General features: G+C 42.4%; 3 protein-coding genes across 3 annotated transcripts in view; 2 read left to right on the forward strand and 1 right to left on the reverse strand.

Moving 5' to 3' along the window:
- The window catches only part of LOC115167844 (limb region 1 homolog-like protein), a 46,632-nt gene extending 39,180 nt beyond the window's left edge, over positions 1-7,452 (reverse strand). Inside the window, exon 1 of the mRNA XM_029722526.1 lies at positions 7,037-7,452. Coding sequence (XP_029578386.1) covers positions 7,037-7,099 — 63 coding nt within the window. The 5' untranslated portion in view covers positions 7,100-7,452. The remainder of the gene's footprint in view (positions 1-7,036) is intronic.
- Positions 7,453-7,825: 373 nt separating this feature from the next.
- On the forward strand, positions 7,826-12,501 carry dnajc22 (DnaJ (Hsp40) homolog, subfamily C, member 22). The gene is made up of 5 exons (XM_029722527.1): positions 7,826-7,924; positions 9,907-10,543; positions 10,865-11,051; positions 11,435-11,540; positions 11,787-12,501. Exons 2-5 carry the CDS (start codon positions 9,985-9,987, stop codon positions 11,973-11,975), a joined length of 1,041 nt encoding a protein of 346 aa, XP_029578387.1. The 5' UTR covers positions 7,826-7,924; positions 9,907-9,984; the 3' UTR covers positions 11,976-12,501.
- A 239-nt stretch (positions 12,502-12,740) lies between these two features.
- LOC115167846 (zinc finger protein Eos-like) lies at positions 12,741-19,852 on the forward strand. Its single transcript, XM_029722528.1, has 8 exons — positions 12,741-12,986; positions 14,081-14,135; positions 14,351-14,461; positions 15,137-15,427; positions 15,582-15,749; positions 16,640-16,798; positions 17,027-17,164; positions 17,292-19,852. Exons 2-8 carry the CDS (start codon positions 14,096-14,098, stop codon positions 18,233-18,235), a joined length of 1,851 nt encoding a protein of 616 aa, XP_029578388.1. The 5' UTR covers positions 12,741-12,986; positions 14,081-14,095; the 3' UTR covers positions 18,236-19,852.
- The last annotated feature ends 1,962 nt before the right edge of the window (positions 19,853-21,814 follow it).

The following is a 21,814-nucleotide window of genomic DNA, read 5'->3' on the forward strand; positions in this document are numbered from 1 at the left end:
ATGATATGAACAACAACAAAAAATCAAAAGAACAGAAGGAGTCGGCCTACTGTATGTAATCTGGCTTGGATGTGGCTTGTATGCAGAGGCCTGGAGACGCTAAACATGTTTATGTTAATTAATGCTAAATTACCATGAGACTGGCAGTCTTTCGCATGACAATAACCAGCTGACAAAATGTCATGACAGCCACAGCCCTTAGACCCCTAGGGGGGTAGATCAGCTTAAATATTGCAGATAGAGTGTAGCTTCCAGCAATGTAATTGTCTGCATCACTTCCAATCCCACATACTTTTTTTTAAGGGGGCCCTTGGCAATGGGGCTTGGAGTTAAGACCTTTGAACGCATGCATTGGCCCCAGGGGGGGGGGGGAGAGAGAAGGGCCACAGATGCAAGAAAGGGCTCCTTCCTGGGTCACCCTTCTGTGTCTCAGCTAGCCCTTGATAATGGCTCTCAGGACCATTATATTACACACCAGTCATTGTAAGAAACAGTCATCTGTGGGCATGGGGGGGTTGTTAAGGGCCTGAAAATGAAAGCTTGTCGCTTGCGGAATGGTTTTGGAAGCATAAGAAACTTCTCATAATGGTGATAATTTTCAAAAATACAAAAAGGCTAAAATGATATACACCTTTACAGGGTTCCCACATGGTCATATTTCCATGTTACAGGACTTGCTTACAGAAAACAGACAGAAGATAGTGGACTACCTGGGCTAATTAGCTATCTGCGTCGCCGTACACCTGTGTGTAAACTGAAGAAGCCACAAACATGCTGTCATTGTTTTTTTGCTATGTCAAAATTGCTCGAAATTGATAGTCGTCTTATGACGCATGCATTTGGAATTTGTTGCTAAAATTAACTACTGTGGCGAAGACACCATAGGTGCATCTCTCCACTTGCGCTCTCCAAACTAACGCCAGTGGAGAGTGCTTTGCTTGCTTTCACACTTTTAAAATGTATAGTGCATTCGGAAAGTATTCAGACCTTAACTTTTTCCACATTTTGTTAGGTTACAGCTTATAAAAATTTATCAAATTGAGGGGGGGGGGAGGGGGAGACAATCTACACACAATATCCCATAATGACAAAGCAACAACTTATTTAAATAAAATAAAAAATATTACATTTACATAATTATTCAGATCCTTTACTCAGTACTTTGTTGAAGCACCTTTGGCAGCAATTACAGCCTCAAATCTTCTTGGGTATGACATTACAAGCTTTGCACACCTGTTTTGGAGAGTGTTTTCTATTCCTCTCTGCAGATCCTCAAGCTCTGTCAGGTTGGATGGGGAGTGTCGCTGTACAGCCATTTTCAGGTCTCTCCAGAGATGTTCGATCGGGTTCAAGTCCGGGCTCTGGCTGGGCCACTCAAGGACATTGAGACTTTTCCCAAAGCCACTCCTGCGTTGTCTTGGCTGTGTGCCGAGGGTCGTTGTCCTGTTGGAAGGTGAACCTTAGCCCCAGTCGAAGGTCCTGAGCAGGTTGTCATCAAGGATCTCTAATTTTCTCCTTTCATCTTTCCCTCGATCCTGACTAGTCTCCTAGTCCCTGCTGCTAAAAAACATCCCCACAGCATGATGCTGCCACTACGCTTCAGGTTTGCCAGGTTTCCTACAGACGTCATGCTTGGTATTCAGGCTAAAGAGTTCAAAATTGGTTTCATTAGACCAGAGAATCTTGTTTCTTATGATCCGAGTCCTATAGGTGCCTTTTGGCAAACTCCAAGCGGGCTGTCATGCGTCTTTTACTGAGCAGTGGCTTCCGTCTGGCCACTCTTCCATATAGGCCTGATAGGTGGAGTGCTGCAGAGATGGGAGAACATTCCAGAAGGACAACCATCTCCACAGAGGAACTCCAGAGCGCTGTCAGTGTGACCATCGGGTTCTTCCCTGACCAAGGCCCTTCTCCCCAGATTGCTCAGTTTGGCCGGGCGGCCAGCTCTAGGAAGAGTCTTGGTGGTTCCAAACTTCTTCCATTTAAGAATGATGGAGACCATTGTGTTCTTGCGGACCTTCAATGCTGCAGAACATTTTTGGTACCCTTCCCCAAATCTGTGACTCAACACAATCCTGTCTCGGAGCTCTATGGACAATTCCTTCATCCTCATGGCTTGGTTTTTGCTCTGAAATGCACTGTCAACTGTGAGACCTTTATATAGACAGGTGTGCGCCTTTCCAAATCATGTCCAATCAATTGAATTTACCACAGGTGGACTCCAATCAAGTTGTAGAAACATCTCAAAGATGATTAATGGAAACAGGATGCACCTAATATTTTTGTTAAGTTTTTCTTCATATTTTGCCCCCCAAAAATTATAAATCTGTTTTCACTTTGTCATTATGGGGTATTGTGTTTATTGAATATTTTTTATTTATTCAATCCATTTTAGAATAAGGCTGTAACGTAACAATGTGGTAAAAGGGGTCTGAATACTTTCCGAATCCACTGTTTACGTGGTAAATCTACACGGAACAAAAATATAAACCCAACATGTAAAGTATTGGTCCCATGTTTCATGAGGTGAAATAAAAATCCCAGAAATGTTCCATAAATACACTTTTTGTGCATCTCTCAAATTTGTGGACAAATTTGTTTACATCCCTGTTAGTGAGTATTTCTCCTTTGCCAAGATAATCCCATCCACCTGACAGGTGTGGCATATCAAGAATCTTGTACTGGGGACAATAAAAGGCCACTTTAAAATGTGCAGTTTTGTCAGAGGTTTTGTTTCCAGAGAATCTAATGTTAATTTCTCTACCACAAGCTGCCTCCGTCGTTAGAGAGAATTTGGCAGTACATTCAAACGGCCTAACAACCGCACACCACGTGTATGGCTTTGTGTGGGCAAGCGGTTTGCTAAGCCCAGGATCTCCACACCCCGGCTTCTTCACATGCGGGATCATCTGGGGGGGGGCCTATCCACCCACGTGAAATCCATAGATGGGACCTAATGAATTTACTTCAATTGACTGATTTCCTTACATGAACTGTAACTCCGTAAAATCTTTGAAATTGTCACGTTGCGTTTATATTTTTGTTCAGTATATACTCCATCTAAGCCTACAGTAATTGCTTGCAGTTCAGTCCAAAGTCTGCGGTGTGAGTGTGTATTTATGTGTATGCGTTTTGGATGCAAGTGTGGAAGGGGTACCTGTACCAGAAAGGGGAGACAGATCAGGGCAGATGGGGAACAGAACGCTGGGTAGGTTCCAAACATCAGTGCAGCAGACAACAGGAGTAGGAGTAATACCCACTCGGGAGAAGCTTTTGTCGAGAGTAGAGGGGGCGTTCAACCTCACCAGACCGGTGCTGCAAAAAGCTGAACGAAAAAAACATTGGGCGAAGACCAAACCAAGACGCCGGTAAAAACGGTAAATTCAAAAGCCAGATCAAATGGCAATTAAAGTAAAGAGCGAAAAAGTACATGCTGCATGTGTCCTAGCAGCATCCTTAGCCAGCAGCTATTTTCCGGCAAACAGAGCTTGTCAAACCAAGCCTTTGATACGGAGTAGGGAAGGATGCATTTTCTGATGCTTATTGCCTAATGGTCTGGTCACAATAAAACAACCCATAGCCTATAGTCTACGAAGTGCATGCTCAGAGAAGCACAGAGCAAAGTTATATATCTAAGATAGCTGGGATGGTGTAAATAAAACTGGGCTGCATTACACAGCACAATGGATATTCAAATCAAATGTTATTTGTCACATGCACCGAATACAACAGGTGTAGACCTTACAGTGAAACGCTTATTTACAAGCCCCTAACCAGCAATGCAGTTAAGGAAAATACCTACAAAAATAAGAAATAAAGCAACATAATTAAAGAGCAGCAGTAAATAACAATAGCGGGGCTATATACAGGGGGTACTGGTACAGAGTGAATGTGCGGGGGCACCGGTTAGTCAAGGTCATTTATATACATGTGGGTAGTTAATAATAGATAAGAGAGTAGCATCAGCATGAAGTGGGGTGCAAGTAGTCTGGGTAGCCATTTGATTAGATGTTCAGGAGTCTTATGGCTTGCGGGTAGAAGCTGTTTAGAAGCCTCTTGGACCTAGACTTGGCGCTCTGGTACCACTTGCCGTGCGGTAGCAGAGTATGACTAGGGTGGCTGGAGTCTGACAATTTTTAGGGCCTCTCTCTGACACCGCCTGGTATAGAGGTCCTGGATGGCAGGAAGCTTGGCCCCAGTAATGTACTGGGCCGTACGCACTATCCTCTGTAGTGCCTTACGGTCGGAGGCCGAGCAGTTGCGTACCAGGCAGTGATGCAACCCGTCAGGATGCTCTCGATTGTGCAGCTGCAGAACCTTTTGAGGATCTGAGGACCCATGCCAAATCTTTTCAGTCTCCTAAGAGGGAATAGGTTTTGTCATGCCCTCTTCACGACTGTCTTGGTGTGCTTGGACCATGTTAGTTTGTTGGTGATGTGGACACCAAGGACCTTGAAGCTCTCAACTTGCTCCACTACAGCCCCGTCGATGAGAATGGGGGCGTGCTCGATCCTCCTTTCCTGTAGTCCACAATCATCTCCTTAGTCTTTGGGGCGGCAGGTAGCCTAGTGGTTAGAGCGTTGGGTCAGTAACCGTAAGGTTGCTAGATCAAAACCCTGAGCTGACAAGGTAAAAATCTGTCGTTCTGCCCCTGAACAAGGCAGTTAACCCACTGTTCCTAGGCGGTCATTGTAAATAAGAACAAATTCTTAACTGACTTGCCTAGTTAAATAAAGGTTAAATAAAATAAAATTATAGTCTTGATCACGAGCCTCAGCTTGTTTTGCTCTTGCTGATCAAAAACTTGTTTGTGTGCTACCTAACCCATGGCTGTGCTACGTAGGCCTACAGTGGCAGTTCAGGAGGAGTCAAAGAAAATGGCAAAAAGCACAGACCTTCCCATTGTTACCTTAAGATTGAAGAAAATAAAACAGATCCTATTATATAAAGTGATCTATAACGGTGCTGTTACACAATGCTTTGTGCTACAAAAAAGTTGTATAATACCTAGACTTGGCGCTCCGGTACCAAGACGCACCTACGATGCATACGGGGATTATGTTTTGTTTGGACATTCAGAGACAGCTACAACCATCTATAGCAGAGGAGACAGAACATGTACTTTGCTTGGGAAGAAATCTAATTCTGTCACCATAAATTGATTCAACTATTCACTTTCTGTACAATAGAAGATGTTTAAACCCAGACAGCTTTTAGGGGATACACGTGTGACCTTCTCTCATTGGGTTACGCCACGGAAGAGTAGCCAGCAGTTAAAGCTTAAATGTTTCTGAGTCGGTAAGCATACTGTGTTGGGGGTGGAAATGTAGGCCTAACTTTTGAAGTACCATGCTCAGATTCCTAATGATGTCTCAGATGTAATTATTTGCAAACAGGGACAATTTCATTACAAGACACTGATTTGGCATTGAAGAAATATGCTACTATAAACACATAGACCTAGCTCTGTCCATTCTTGGCCTATAATTTCAGTAATGTGTATGGCATTAAAAAAAAGATTATGCTTATATGTAAAATGAAGTAGAATTGCATGAAATATTTATTCTTTTTTTTTTCCTCAGACCTGCAAATACAATGATAGATTTCTGCGATGCTTTTACTATAAAAGGAGATCTTTACACCCCTACTCTTGTTCACGATGGTCTGCGAACCCACAACCATCAGAATTCCTGCGTTGCCATGTAGCCAAATGCTTACAGGACAGAGAACAGTTTCTAGAATGGCACAGCCAAGGCTCTGGTCTGTTCAAGTAGTAAGGGTAAACGGTAGACATGTTCACTGCTATCCACTTTGTTTGAATTATTTTCGGTATAGGGGAGGGTCATTTGTTTGTTTTTTTCAAGCACTATGGTAAGTGCTATCCATTGTCGTTTCAGGGAGGTCCATTTTTCTCAACGGAACCCTTATTATACATATGTTGTAGACAAATTAATGAAAAGGGCTGTCTGGTAGCCTCAATAAATAGACAAAGCTTTGTAGGTGAACAAGTTGTTACATTCCATTATTATTTTTTTGACTTGAGATTGAAAAAAAAACTTGCGACTCGACTCGTTCTCAGAATGTGACTCGAGACTTGCTTGTGACTTGAATAGTGACTTGCTCCCAACTTGGTGTACAGTAAGTGTACATTTGTGAAATTATTTTTGACGTGATATTAAAGTAGAGGGATTTGTGTTTATAGAACCGTACCGCAATTGAAAATCAATTCCCGTTTAGATGGAGCATTTGGCTGTTTGGGCTTCCAGAGCCAATTCGCCCTTTAAACAGAACACGTAAGGTGCTTTGACTAAGGAGTAACGTTTAGCTCTTTAGTCCAATATTGGGCTGTGCCTCAGCTACATTACTGGATAATGACCAGCTTGAGGCACACACAGTACCAGCTGGGAGGGTCTCCGTAGAGTCCCCCGTAATAACATAAGGCTACAGTTATAAAATACTACTTGAGTTAAAGCCTAAAAGCATTTAGTTATAAATATACTTCAGTATCAAATGTAAATGTAGACATTTCTAAATCTTTATATTAAGCAAACCAGACGGCACAATTGTCTTGTTTTAAACCATTTACATTTAGCCAGGGGTACAATCCAACATAATTTACAAACGAAGCATGTGTGTTTCGTGAGTCCGTCTGATGTCAGGCAGTAGAGATGACCAGAGATCTTATCTTGATAATGTGCGTGAATGACCATTTTCCTGTCCTACTAAGCATTCAGAATTTAACGAGTACTTTTAGGTGTCACAGAAAAATGTATGGAGTAAAAAGTACATCATTTTCTTCAGGAATGTAGTAAAGTAAAAGTTAGTAAAAAAATATAAATAGTAAAGTAGCCTACGGAATCCAGATACAACCCCACAAAAAAAGTATTCAGTATTTGTACTTAAGTAGTTAACACCACTGCATCCACGGCATGGTTTTCATTGAACCAACACAATAGTTACAACTATTTCAACAATGTAGTTAGCACGGGTGAAAATCTCGCTGAAATGCTTTTATACGAGGTTTAAAATTACTTACAAAAGTCTCTCGCACTCTGTTGTGGAAAAGTTGCTCTCTAACCGACACGTCGTTTACTTCCATCCCTACGAAACCATAACGCACGGGTTAAAACATAATAAAACGTGGCTAAAAGCGCGGTGACGGGACGATAAAACAACAAAACATCTCTCGCCGGTTAGAACATTGTGGCAAGCTACCTACATTTGTCCTAAACTAATTGGCAAAACTACGGTCGTCATGTACCCTGTTTCAACTCCACTAGCAAGCATCACAGTCCTCCGTGCGCTATAAGCGTACTGGGCGGGCCGTGGAGAAAGGGGCGAGCGGTCCAGGAGAGTGGGTTAAATGTATTTTCTTCCTGACATTTTGTTCAAGATTCGAATTTACGGTTTCATTTGTGACAATAGATTAGATCACAGTGAATTCTAAACACAACATAGTGGGGGCACCGCGCCTCTCCAATTAAATGTACAAATCTGGTATTGATTGGTTGAATATTTCCCTAGGGTATATTGTGATTGGCAGATGAAACTTCGCTGTGAGCTAATTGGTCCAAGCATTGTTTCATGACAAATTGAACACAGTGTGACCCTGCTGTTTTTGTCAAAGTATTTTACTAGAATAAAATAATACATTTCTGAAGCATAATATTGACAGGAACATGCATGTACACACATTTGTTTACTTTCCACCACTATTAAAACATTGATAATATTCTGTCCCAAATGACATATTTACGCCTGTTTTATCATTGCAGTTATCCAGGAAGTGTGAATGAAGTTTATTGTGCCTATTCAGGGCCCAGAAGGCCTATCAACTTCATTGTCACCATCCAAAGTCCATTACTGATGCAATAACAATCTCTAAACCACGGAAGAATTTGTACTGCCAAGATTGATTTGTGTCGTAAGTTTGTCTTTTACAAAATAACTGAAAATCATATTTATGTAAGTCTAATCAATGGTACATTCTGTGGTCTATCAACAGTAAGTTCATAGAGAATTTGATATACTGCAGTGATTAATTTTGTTCCATGAAAACGGCATGTTCTTGTTCTTATCAGTCCAGCTTTGTCATCATGTTATGGATCTGTAGCACCCAAGTGAACTGTTTATACTGTTTATAATAATAGTGTGTATTATTGATCTTTTATCTCTTATTCTGTCCCTTCGTTCTTCACATTCCTAAACATTAACAAATGTTCAGAGAGCTACACTGAACAAAAATGTAAACGCAACATGTAGTGTTGATCCCGTGTTTCATGAGCTGAAATAAAAGATCCCAGAAATGTTCCATATGCACAAAAAGCTTATTTCTCAAAAATGTTGTGCACAAATTTGTTTACATCCCTGTTAGTGAGCATTTCTCCTTTGCCAAGATAATCCATCCACCTGACAGGTGTGGCATAACAATAATCTGATTAAACAGCATGCTCATTACACATGTGCACCTTGTGCAGGGAACAAAAAAAAGCCAAACTAAAATGTGCAGTTTTGTCACACAACACAATGTCACAGTTTTGAGGGAGTGTGCAATTGGCATGTTGACTGCAGGAATTTCCAGCAGAGCTGTTGCCAGAGAATTGAGTGTTCATTTTCCTACGATAAGCTGCCTCCAACGTCGTTTGAGAGAATTTGGCAGTACGTCCAACCGGCCTCACAACCGCAGACCATGTGTAACCATGACAACCCAGGATCTCCACATCCGGCTTCTTCTTCGTCTGAGACCAGCCACCCAGATAGCTGATGAAACTGTGGGTTTGCAGAACCAAATAATTTTTGCACAAACTGTCAGAAACCATCTAAGGGAAGCTCCTCTGTGGGCTCGTCGTCCGCACCAGGGTCTTGACCTGACTGTAGTTCAGCGTCGTAACCAACTTCAGTGGGCAAATTCTCACCTTCGATGGCCACTGGCACGCTGGAAAGTGTGCTCTTCACGGATGAATCCCGGTTTCAACTGTACCGGGCAGATGGCAGACAGCGAAATGTGTACGGCGTCGTGTGGGAGAGCGGTTTGCTGATGTCAACGTTGTGAACAGATTGCCCCATGGTGGCGGTGGGTTATGGTATGGGCAGGCATAAACTGCAGACAACAAACACAATTGGATTTTATCAATGCACATTTGAATGCACAAAGATACCGTGACGAGATCCTGAGGCCCATTGTCGTGCCATTCATCCGCCGCCATCACCTCATGTTTCAGCGTGATAATTCACGGCCCCATGTCGCAAGGATCTGTTCACAATTCCTGGAAACTGAAAATATCCCCGTTCTTCTATGGCCTGCATATTCACCAGACATGTCACCCATTGAGCATGTTTGGGATGCTCTGGATCAACTTGTACAACAGTGTGTTCCAGTTCCCGCCAATATCGAGCAACTTCGCACAGCCATAGAAGAGGAGTGGGACAACATTCCACAGGCCACAATCAACAGCCTGATCAACTCTATGCGAAGGAGATGTGTCGTGCTGCATGAGGCAAATGGTGGTCACACCAGATACTGACTGGTTTTCTGATCCACATCCATACCTTTTTTTAAGGTGTCTTTGACTAACAGATGCATATCTGTATTCCCAGTCATGTTAAAACCATAGATTAGGGCCTAATGAATTTATTTCCTTATATGAACTGTAAGACAGTAAAATCTTTGAAATTGTTGCATGTTATGTTTATATTTTTGTTCAGTGCTAATTACATAATTAGGCTATGATAACTGTTACATAGTTACAATGTGTGTCATATTTATTTTCTTCAATGAAGACGTGTATGTATTTCCCTGAATGCTGTGTATGTTCTTGTATATCATCGTTTTTGCTCATTACTTTCAGCCTGTGACTGAGTTAACCTTCTTTCATAAATAATCCACATTTTGCTTATGAATTGCAGACTCTCGTCTTCAAGGATGACTGTTTTTCCTCTATAGTCCAAACAGTGATCCACTGAGATCCTATCCATCCTATCATCATGACGAAAAGTGTGACTGTCACCTATGCCTTATGGGCAATGGGTGGACCGTTGGGCCTTCATCACCTGTACTTAGGAAGAGACAGCCATGCCCTGCTATGGATGCTAACCCTTGGGGGCTTTGGAGTTGGCTGGGCCAGAGAGTTCTTTCGTATCCCTGCATACGTGGGAGAAGCCAACCGGGAGACAGAAGGAGGGTTAAGAGATAGCAAAAGGCACCCTATAGCCAGACCTCCACCTGTGAGCGTTGCCAGATTTGCTGGTCAGATTTCCGTAGGGATCTATTTTGGAACGGTGGCACTGATCGGCCTGAACTCACTGAGTTTCTTCTACCTGATTGTACTGCCGCTGTGTGTAGGCGCCGGGGTCCACCTGGTTTCCAGTGTGGGAGAGCAGACAACTGACCTACACAAGACCCTCATAGCCTGTGTCATCACCTCCCCTATCTTCTATGGCAGCACCATCTCCCCTCTGCCCATCAGTATCGCTGCCAGCGTCACAGCGTCACAGCACCGCAGGTTCAAAACCCGTCCACCTTCTGGGAGTCAACAAGAACTGGGTATGTAGACCATGGCCCATGATTTTACATCTCCAACCAACTGTGTTCCACTATTACAATAGGCCAAAGTCCATCCAAACCTGCCTATGATGGCCTTTTACAGCAAGTACTATCTATAAAGTAGGGGCGGCAGGTAGTACTACAGAAGACATGCAGATACTGTTGCTATATCTATAGAGTAGTAGAATATATTGTTCTTCCTATGTTTTCAGTCATAAAAAACTAAATTTTCTCTTGGTGTCTAATGCTGAATCAACAATTCCCCTTGTTACTAATATCTTGTTACTTGTATCTATATGTGTCTCTTTCTGTTGTCTATAGGTCCTCGTCTCTACCGTCTGGCCCTAGTCTGGCTGGCATTCTCAGCTCCACTGGGATACAGTATCTTCCACAACACCACAGCTACTCTCTTCTACCTGTCTGACTGTGTGGCAGCCCTGCTGGACATGTTCTGGTTCTTTCCCTGGCTCCGCTCGGTGGTGGAGTATTTCCTGCTGCTACCCTACAGGTACAACCATAACTACAAGTGACTTGAAACAAACAAACAAACATACAAACAAATATACGTTTAAGAAGTTGCTGAATTAATATTTTTAGGAATAGGATTTTGTTCTTGTTTATGTGTTTGAGTATGAACCCAAGAAGATTAGTCTTGAGGCTGGTGGGAGGAGCTATAGGAGGACTGGCCTCATTGTAATGGCTGGAATGGAATATATAGAATTGAGTCAAACGTGGTTTCCATATGTTTAATGTGTTTGATACCTTTTCATTAATTCCATTCCAGCCATTACAATGATCCCGTCCTCCTATAGCTCCTCCCACCAGCCTCCTCTGGTCCGATGTATAATGAGTATCTTTCGAACCTAAACTGAACTAAACTAAAACTTATAGGATACTGGGTGCTTTCACGGGCTGGGGCCCCTCGGAGGAGAGCTGGAGGAAAGTTTTGGAGATACTGCTCACAGAGCGCAGTCAGAGGGAGAGAGAGGCACTGCAAGTGAGTATGACTGTGTAACATTGAAACATTGAGCTATAGCAGAGGGGTCGATACCATTGATGTTGCTGCCCCTGGGGGTAGTTACCATAGCAAGATTCAATTGATGTGGCTGCCCTTGGTGCGGTTACAATAGCATACATGCAGTCAAATACTATTGATCCTGCTGGTTGGCTCGATTTTCTGTATCTCAATGAGCATGCCCTACTATGCCTGCCCCATGCTGTATATGTCTGTGTTGTGTTTCAGATGTTGTCAGTGAGTAAGGAGGCTTCTATGGAGGAGGTAACACGTAGCTACAGAGAGCTGGTGAAGGTGTGGCACCCAGACCACAACCCTGGCAGCAAGATGGAAGAGGCACAGAAGATGTTTATACAGATCCAGGAAGCCTATGAGACTCTGCTCAGAGCACAGAAGCCTGATCATCGAAATAAATGATTTCCCTGCTCGACCCGTCAACCCAAATGTCAATGATGTGGCACAGACTTGGTCGTCCTCTCACAGGATCAATTGTCATAATGTGTTTTATCCAAGTCAAGAAGGGATACTTTCTAGATGCAGATTACTTTTTGTAGTAGCCAGGTTGCTCTCTTTTTTTTAATGATATGTATTTTATTTTCTCAGACAAACATGTCACATGTTCTTATAGCAAGATTACAGCAGCATAGCAATATTGTAAACAATTTCAAACTGTTAGACAGCTGTACATAGGGGTTGATGTTAAAACATATATTCTGTATCCAACTTCTTGATAATAGTGACTCCAATATTTAGGTTGCTCTATTATAATAATACAAATAAATTGCTGCCATCTTGTGGTGAATTGTAGAACGCCAACTATAATGATTGTCAATTAATATAATAGAAAAATGCTCTCTAGACCAGTACCCAAACATCACACCTTTCTGATTTAAAAGTGTACTTTTTGGTGCCTCAATAAATCTGCTGTTTTCCACATCTTTAATTAGCCTGTGCATCGATGTTTTCGGCAATCACTGGCTACTGATCAGGTTATGGTCTTCTCTAGACGTTGCATGTTTCAACTAATGGTTGCGTGCTACGTCATCGACTGTGTAGTCGGGCACCAAATTGCTATAACATTTGATGTGGTTAGCCAGTGGGTAAAACCTATCCAGGCGTTGTAAGACCTGGTATGCGTCAGCAACGCCTGGGCAGAGGAACGCGCCCAATCTCTTGTAAACTATTCGCCCTGTATGCCAGTGCTATCCGTGTTCCTTGGGACGTCCCTACCCTATAAACCATAACCCTTACCCATTTTACATTTCAACTTCAATGGTTTCTGGACGTCCCAAGGATCCCGGATTGCATCGGTCCCAACATGGGCCCGGAAGTTGTCAGGTAAAATTTATATCCGGAGATGCTGCCGTCGCCAGAGACAACAAACAGATATTCTGACATTTAAAAACGACAACAATAATCGTTCGTCAGGTAAGGAAGAGGGTGATGCACTTGTTAACAACAGCGTTTAGTCAAAGAAAGTGACATTTTGGCAAGGATATGTTTCGGGCTAGTTCAGGTGGACAGCGTTTGTCGGGTGGTGGGTGCCATAGCAACGTCTCAGAAGAAACATTCCGCTAGTTTGACTGACATGTCATTTTCGGATGACAGCTGCATCAATCGGGGAAGTGCCCATCTAAATGGCATTTGTGTTGACTTTTGATGCTTGTATGAGCCAATATTAATTTATCGCGTCCTTATTAACCTGTCACGTTCCATCATCAGCTTGTTCCATCAACGCCAGCACAGTGACATGGCAACACGAAACGAATGTCAGGGGCGTATTCATTCCGCCGATTCTGTTGAAAAACGTTTCTTAAACGGAACGAAAAGGGGAGGGACCTACTTGAATTTGTCCAACAGAAACTCTCGTTTTGCTCTGTTTGCTTCCGTTTGGTTCTAAAGAGTTAACGGTTTCCATAATGAATTCACCCAAGGAATGTCTGCCATGAATATGATTGGCGCACCGGCGGTACCAAAGGCTCACTCAGGATCACTCAGTAACCATAATGTTACATTTGGGTTTGATTAGAAGATCCGTGTAACATTTAAAATACATGAAAATAATACAATGTTATAATTGATTTACCTATCATGGTGATAAACCAGAGAAATGTGATAAAACATGTACTCCACATTTCCTGGGTATGTGGTGGAGGAGGGAGGAGAGTTCAAGTGTCACACCTCAGCACTGACTATAAATGTTGAACTTCTCATATCTGCATTTCCTGGCAACTGAGTATAGGTGATCTAGATAGACTAGAGAAAATTGCCAGTTAGACAGACAATACAAACTTGTGTCAAACTATCTATTACTGCATTTACTGCAGTCAGATATTTGAAAAAGAAAGCTGCTATAAAGAATACATTTAACACGGTGAGCATCATACAATTGTACCCAAAATGGCATCAATTTGAATGACAAGTGAGCATGCTCAAGATGAACGATTGTTGTATGCTAGAATATCTCATGAGTGGGACCATATCATTGCTCTGACTTGTCTGTTTTTCTCTCTGTGCCATAGTCAGCTGGTGAGAGAATGAATGCTGATGACTGCAATGGATTTTCATATATGTCAGGTATGGAAAAAACTATGGATGTTTCAAGTCTTATTGCAAAAATTATTTTTTTTAGAAGTAACACAATTGGTCTAATTATATTTAGGCCTGGTTCAATACATGGAATACAAGTGCATACTGTGTGTGTGTGTGTGTGTGTGTGTGTGTGTGTGTGTGTGTGTGTGTGTGTGTGTGTGTGTGTGTGTGTGTGTGTGTACATACGTGTGTCTTCACAGGCAGTGGAGGAGAGTCAGCAAAGGAGCGAGGTGATTTCTGTGGAGGTCTGAGGGTTCCAACATTGACCACTCCAAACTGTAAACAGTCCTCTCCAAACAGATCTCTTAGTGGTCAGTCATCGCTATACACTGAGTGTACAAAACATTAATAACACCTTCCTAATATTGAGGGGAAACCCCTCCCCCCTTTTGCCCTCAGAACAGCCTCAATTCATCGGTGCATGGACTCTACAAGGTGTCAAAAGCGTTCCACAGGGATGCTGGCCCATGTTGACTCCAATGCTTCCCACAGTTGTGTCAAGTTGGCTGGATGTTCTTTGGGTGGTGGACCATTCTTGATACACACGGGAAACGGTTGAGTGTGAAAAACCCAGCAGCGTTGCAGTTCTTCACAAACGGGTGTACTACTACCATAACCATTTCAAAGGCACTTAAATATTTTGTATTGCCCATACATACACACTCCATGTCTCAATTGTCTCAAGGCTTAAAAATCCTTTAAATTGTCTCCTCCCCTTCATCTATACTGATTGAAGGGGATTTAACAAGTGACATCAATAAGGGATCATAGCTTTCACCTGGATTCACCTGGTCAGTCTGTCATTGAAAGAGCAGGTGTTCTTAATGTTTTGTATACGTATGAGGAATTATTTCCATACGATACATTTTTATTGGTATTTCAATATATAAAGATTTACTTCAGTGCAATTTAAGAAATTTGTTTCCGTATGCTAAGCTCTGATGATTATTAACATAGTGTCTCTCGCCTGTCTCCACTTTCCTTAGTGAGCACCATTAAGGTAGAACTCTACAGTGACAATGAGTCTGCAGGTTCTCCACAGCCAGAGAGAAGAGATGGAGAGAGGGATGATGGGTGGAGGGATGGCAGAGGGGACAAGACAGAAGAGGGGAGTGGGGTATGGGGAGGACCAGGAAAGGGTTACGGGGAGCTGGCCAGTCCTCAGCCTGCATCTGCCGGTCCCATCCGACTGCCCAATTGTAAGCTCCAATGTGACGTGTGTGGAATGGTCTGCATCGGGCCCAATGTACTAACAGTGCACAAACGCAGCCACACAGGTGAGGATGGATAGACTGCAGGTTAGACCTCATAAACCTCACTCCTTTGGCTTAGCTGTAAAAGTGGTGATTCGATATGGATCTTGCTACAACTTGATAGTATTGACATGGATAACGAGGAATGAATTGTGTGTGTGTGTGTGTATTTTGTCAGGTGAGCGTCCATTCCAGTGTAACCAGTGTGGAGCCTCCTTCACCCAGAAGGGGAACCTGCTGCGCCACACAAAGCTGCACTCTGGAGAGAAACCCTTTAAATGTCCCTTCTGTAACTACGCCTGTCGCCGCCGGGACGCACTCTCTGGACACATCCGCACACACACTGGTAAGACACAGTAGCCTGCTTTCTAATGTCAAGCCAGGAAACTGGTGAGACCATTTGGGCTCTAAGTGGGACCAGATGGGGAACAGAGCCTCTACCAGCCTCAGTCCCATTGTGTTGTAACAAGGTATTAGCTCACTATGTAATGTAATAGCAATGAAATACCATCACTTCTCAGTATTAGGTGTCTGCACTTCGTACAACATTTAGCTCATATTGCATCTAGAAAAAGTACAAATTTATAGCACAATGCAAGTGATTGCATTAGAAAAGTCAATTTAGCTCTAGAGTGGGGCTCAGAGGAAATAGATACCTATTGTCTTTACAGGAATGTAAGTTACCACATGTGCAAGAAATGACATTTAAAAGTATTCAAAACAGGATGTCCTGTTGGTGTTTTTCAATTTAATGTAGACATGCATTCAACAGTTGTTGATAGAGACAGGCAAGCCCTGGTGGGTCCTCTGCCTTGCTGTTCTGAACAAATAGGTTCATTTTCGAAGAAAGCAAACTTGCACAACGTCGGATTTCGGTGAAATGACGTCAGTTTCTCCGACTGCTTGGTAAGGTGGAACGTTGCGGTTGAGAGTTGAGTGTTTTTTAACGCCGTAGGCGTGGAACAGAGAACAATTTCGGGAATTCACGGAGAAGGGGGAGTACATAGTGTAACGACTACGTCGTGAACTAGCACTGAATGATTGAATATAACTCTAATTATGCACAACTACATGAATATTTTTTATTTGACTTACTTGCAGGGATAACTAACTTCCCTAGGAAACAATCAGTAATTTTGTCATATTTTGTAGACCTCATTTTACCAAAACAGACCAAAAGAGAAGGATGCATTACCCATTGATTGACCCATGAATTGCTGTGTTTCTGTGCTGCAGTGCCCACTCTGACAGTGAGTAAACTTTACAAATGCAGTTACTGTGGTCGTAGCTACAAGCAGCAAAGTACCCTGGAGGAACACCTTGAACGCTGCCACAACTACCTAAAGAGTCTACAGAACCATCAGCCAGCACTCAACACTGACCCCACTACACAGGGTAACATACACACACATCGTAATGTGAAATGTACAGGGTAACACACATTGACAATCTGTCATCATCCACACAACACAAACATGCTGAAATGCACTTTGCTCGTTCATGTTGTGTTAGTTCAATCTGAGCTCACTGGCCCAGTCAATGTACTGTGACCCAGAAGACTGTTTTTCCAGTATTATGTCAATGTAGTGTCTATTTGAATAGAATCTTCTGTGTTTTGTGTAGGGGAGGAGTCCCCAGGCATGGAGCTGATCCCTGAGCCAGAGCCTGTCCTCCAGCCGTCCACTGAGAAACAGTCCTTCATACACAGGCTGGTCAACAGCATCACCAAACGCAAGAGGTCCACGCCACAGAAGTTTCTGGGTGAGTTTTTTTCCTGTTTATATATTTCCATGTTCCTGAAGGTATTGAAGCCCAACATTGCTTTAACATGATGATACAGTCCTATGAATCTGAGGTCGTCAACACTGATGTGTCCTTTTCTTTACAGGAGAAAAGCACATGAGGCTCAACAACCGTGATCTACCTTATGAACTATCCCCTGGCCCTGAAGAGGATAAGAATGGGGACCTGCACTCTGACCTTGATGGAGAAGCTGGTGCTACAGGGTTAGCAGGGATTGGGGGCAGGTTCCTCCGCAGGTGTGGAGGTGGTGAGGACCCTGGGTCTAAGCCCCCTCAGCTGGCCCTGCCCTACCCTGCCTGCCTGTCCGACTCCAGCCCAGTCATCAGCTCTGTTTACAGCCACCGGACTCCTCTGGGTCCCCAGGTCAATGGTGGAGCTGGAGATGTGGCCGTGTCTGTGGAGCTCGCTGGACGGGAAGCAGGCGAGGGACACAAGAACGTACCCTCAGGTCACAGCAACATCCACAGCCTCACTGTCAGCAACGGCCCCAGCAACGGCCCCAGCAACGGATGCCACGATATCAAAGACAAGTCCGACACAGAGAGCACAGCAGAGGAGCAGCAGAGCACCAGGGTTACAGCTCCAACCAGCAACTCCAACAACCCCCACCTCCTCCCTCATCTACATTACCCAACCCCAGGCCTGCTCCGCCGCCGCACCCATCTCCGTCCCAACCCCAGCCAGGCCAACGACCCAGACATAGAAAGGGAGAGAGGGGACAGGGCCTGCCCCGTGCCCATCGTCACCACCCTCCCAACTAGCGTGAAGGGATCGGGGAACCCCGGTGTAGGGTCACCCTCCATCTCCAGGGAGGCTTCTGTACAGGTGGTGGACGGGGAGGGGCGAGCGGTGCGGTCATTCCACTGTGAGCACTGTCGCATGTTCTTCCTGGACCACGTGATGTTCACCATCCACATGGGCTGCCACGGCTTCCGCCAGCCCTTCCAGTGCAACGTCTGTGGGCACCACAGCCAGGGCCGTTACCAGTTCACCTCACACATCATCCGCGGGGAGCACCAGGTGGGCTGACGAGGGGAGTTAAAGGGGAGGTTTGGTCCCAACTTGGCCCTACTCCTTCCCCTTCATTGTTTACACAAATCTGAAGGGTCTGGATAGGGACAATCAGTGTACTGGTGGAGCTTTCACTGTATTGCTTCCACCTTACAGATCTATTCACATCATTAAGACACACATTGCCTTAACTGTTACATAGCAGCAAACCGTTAATGAAATGATTTTTAGAGTACGTGATCATGTGTAAAGGAGATTATGATGAACGTAAAATATCCTGTTTAAGGGCACTTCAATATTTAGGTGACGTGGAACCTTTACAGTGGACGGTTACAGACTTCAGGGGTGGAGAAGTAGAGAGTTAATAGGAGCCTTATAATTCCGGTGCAGATCAGACCCTTGAACCATCCAGTGATAGACAGGAGTTGACTGAGTTTCACTTTTAGATTCTTTGCTTAAATGTGATAATAGTGTGAAGTGAAAATGACTTTTACCTTTGGAGGGTTTTGTTTTCTGAGATTGCTGTATTGCACTGATAAATTATATTGTAACGCTTTAAATTATGACTTTGTACAAGAATGCTCTGCACACCAGATGAACAGTGTTTTATAGGATTTTCTTAATGAGACGGGCCATCTACAGAACTGGGTAATGTATTGGTCTTTCCCTCCGCTTAAAATGGGTGCTTCATTGACCATATTGTGACTGAGAATATGTCATGTCTTGTAATCTCCATCCCAATTTTACAGAGGTGACTCGATGTCAACTTCCACAGAATGTTGTAATTTTGCACTGAATGGTCCAGGAAACGAGGACTACTTTGATGGGTAGACTCCATTTGCACAAATGGAAACTGAATAGTGAGAAAAGCACTTACAAAATATTTCAGTCTATCGAAGTTTCTCTACTTTTGTATAGTTATGTGAATATCTGTATGTTGTAGTGTGCGTTTAGCATAGTTTTGGTAGATGTGGTCAGCTGTATCCCAAATCTTGTCCAGCCACAGCACAAGCAACCCATTAATCCAGAAAATGTTACCTCCTGCGATTTTAAAGCAACCGAAAACCTCTAAATGTGTTTGACTTTTTGCAGTGTGTGGAGTATACAACGTTTGAGACCAAATTCAGTATTTTATGTGAAATGTTTAGTCTTTGTTTGCATCCTCCTGTGAAAAATGGCAAACAAATGTATGGGTATCTTCAAAAAAACTCAAATGAAATTGTACTATGAATACACTTGATGTACATAGGATAATTCTAGGACGTATGAATGTGCTTGTCAGTTTCTCATTAATTTATCCTTTCCACTGTGTGATGACAAATTAATTATGTATGAACTGTGAAGTAACCTCAAGCAGCAGCAGAGAAATCAGGGTTGCCAGGTCTAGCTAAAATCACTAGGCCAATGACCAGAACACCCCCCCCCCCCAAAAAAAAAGGCCTGAAAACTAGGCCAACATTTTTTTTTACAGCAAGTGACGAGTTTCCACATTTATACAATAAACTATTTTCTCATAATGTTATCAAGCCAATTAAGAAGGAAAATCAACGTAACTTGTAACTACGTTAGAAGCTAAATCTTTTTTTTAATCAAAATAATATTTTTTCCGAATAAACTAATTTGAATATATCGCAAGAGAAAAGATAATTTGTCCTTATTAAACTCGCCAGATAATTTTCCATCAATGGCTGTCTATTTAATTTATTTGACTGCTATGATTAAGCAATAAGGCACGAGGGGTATGGTATATGGCCAATTTACCACGGCTAAGGGCTGTTCTTATGACGAAACGCGGAGTGCCTGGATACAGCCGTTAGCCGTGGTATATTGGCCATATACCACAAACCCCCAGGATGCCTTATTGCTATTATAAACTGGTTACCAACATAAAAGTACATTTTTGTCATACCCATGGTATACAGTCTGTTATACCATGGCTTTCAGCCAATCAGCATTCAGGGCTCGAACACCATTTATAATTGTAAATAATTCCCTTTTGCGCATGTTCATAACTATAGATATATCTGAATGGAGAGTTTGAGTGATGAATGTTGGACAGAGGATTTCGAAATCTCTGAGCAAAAAATACTTGGACAAACTTTGAAAAAAACAAATGTTTTCTGGCAATTGTGCCATTATTATGTGCCATATGATGTTAAGACTACAAACAATTATAAATGGCCTATTTAGGAGATTGACTTGACATTTCAATAGGTATAGGCTACAGACTAAAATCTGGGTTTATGATTGTAATTAAAGTTTGCCATGGTTTGCTTAGATAGATGCAGGTTGCCTATAGCATAGCCCCCGATAGGCCTACATCTTATTTCAGATAGTCTACAGTATTCAGTGGTGGAAAAAATACCCAATAGTCATACTTGAATAAAAGTAAAAGATACCTTAATAGAAAATCACTCAAGTAAAAGTGAAAGTCACCCAGTAAAATACTACTTTAGTAAAAGGTTTTAAATATTCTTAAGTATCAAAAGTAAATGTAATTGCTAAAATATACTTAAGTATCAAAAGAAAAAGGATAAATCATTTCAAATTCCTTATATTAAGCAAAACAGACATCACGATTTTCTTGTTTTTTAAATGTATGGATAGCCAGCGGCACACTCCAACACTCAGACATAATTTACAAACAAAGCATTTGTGTTTAGTCAGTCCGCCAGATCAGGTGGAGTAGGGATGACCAGGGATTTTCTCTTTAAGTGTGTGAATTAGACCATTTTCCTGTCCTGCTAAGCATTCAAAATGTAACGAGTACTTTTGGGTGTCAGGGAAAGGTATAAAGTACATTATTTACTTCAGGAAGGTAGTGAAGTAAATGTAAGTCATCAAAAATATAACTAGTAAAGTACAGATACTCAAAGAAATTACTTAAGTAGTACTTTAAAGTATTTTTACTTAAGTACTTTACACCACTGACAGTAGTCTAGGCAAAATGAAGGCACGATGTGAACTGAATAGATGTAACATGAATAGTTTGGCGATTCCGAGGTAAGAAGTGCTTATGTTTCCCAATAGCCTGCTACTGAAGATGGGACTGTAATTTCAATCACTGAATGAAATATGAATAATATGTATATGAACTGAATATCCAACATCCAGTATTTTTGACAATGTACCACAGCTGTTAGCTTATTGCTATTATAAGCTGGTTATTTGTATGACCCCCAAAAATATTTTGGGGTCATACAAATGGTATATGGTCCGATATACCACGACTTTCAGCCAATCAGCATTTAGGGCTCGAACCAGGCTTATAATTGTAAATATATCCCCTTTGCGCATGTATATAACTATAGGAGTGTTTGAGTGATGACAGTTGGACAGATGATCTCAACATTTTTTAACCTAAAAAACTTGGATGAACATAAAAAAAATAATGTTAGGCTATTTTCTGGCAATTGTGCCATTATTATGTGCCAGATGTTAATACTACAAACAGTTATAAATGGCCCATTTGTGAGATCAACTTGTCATTTCAATAGGCATGGGCTACAGATTAGAATTTGAGTTCATGATTGTAATTCAATTTAGTCCTGGTTTTAGAGTAAACTTGGTAGCCTACGCTCCTGATAGGTCTACATC

The sequence above is a fragment of the Salmo trutta genome, chromosome 30 (assembly GCF_901001165.1).
Source record: "Salmo trutta chromosome 30, fSalTru1.1, whole genome shotgun sequence".
NCBI classification, from domain to species: domain Eukaryota; kingdom Metazoa; phylum Chordata; class Actinopteri; order Salmoniformes; family Salmonidae; genus Salmo; species Salmo trutta.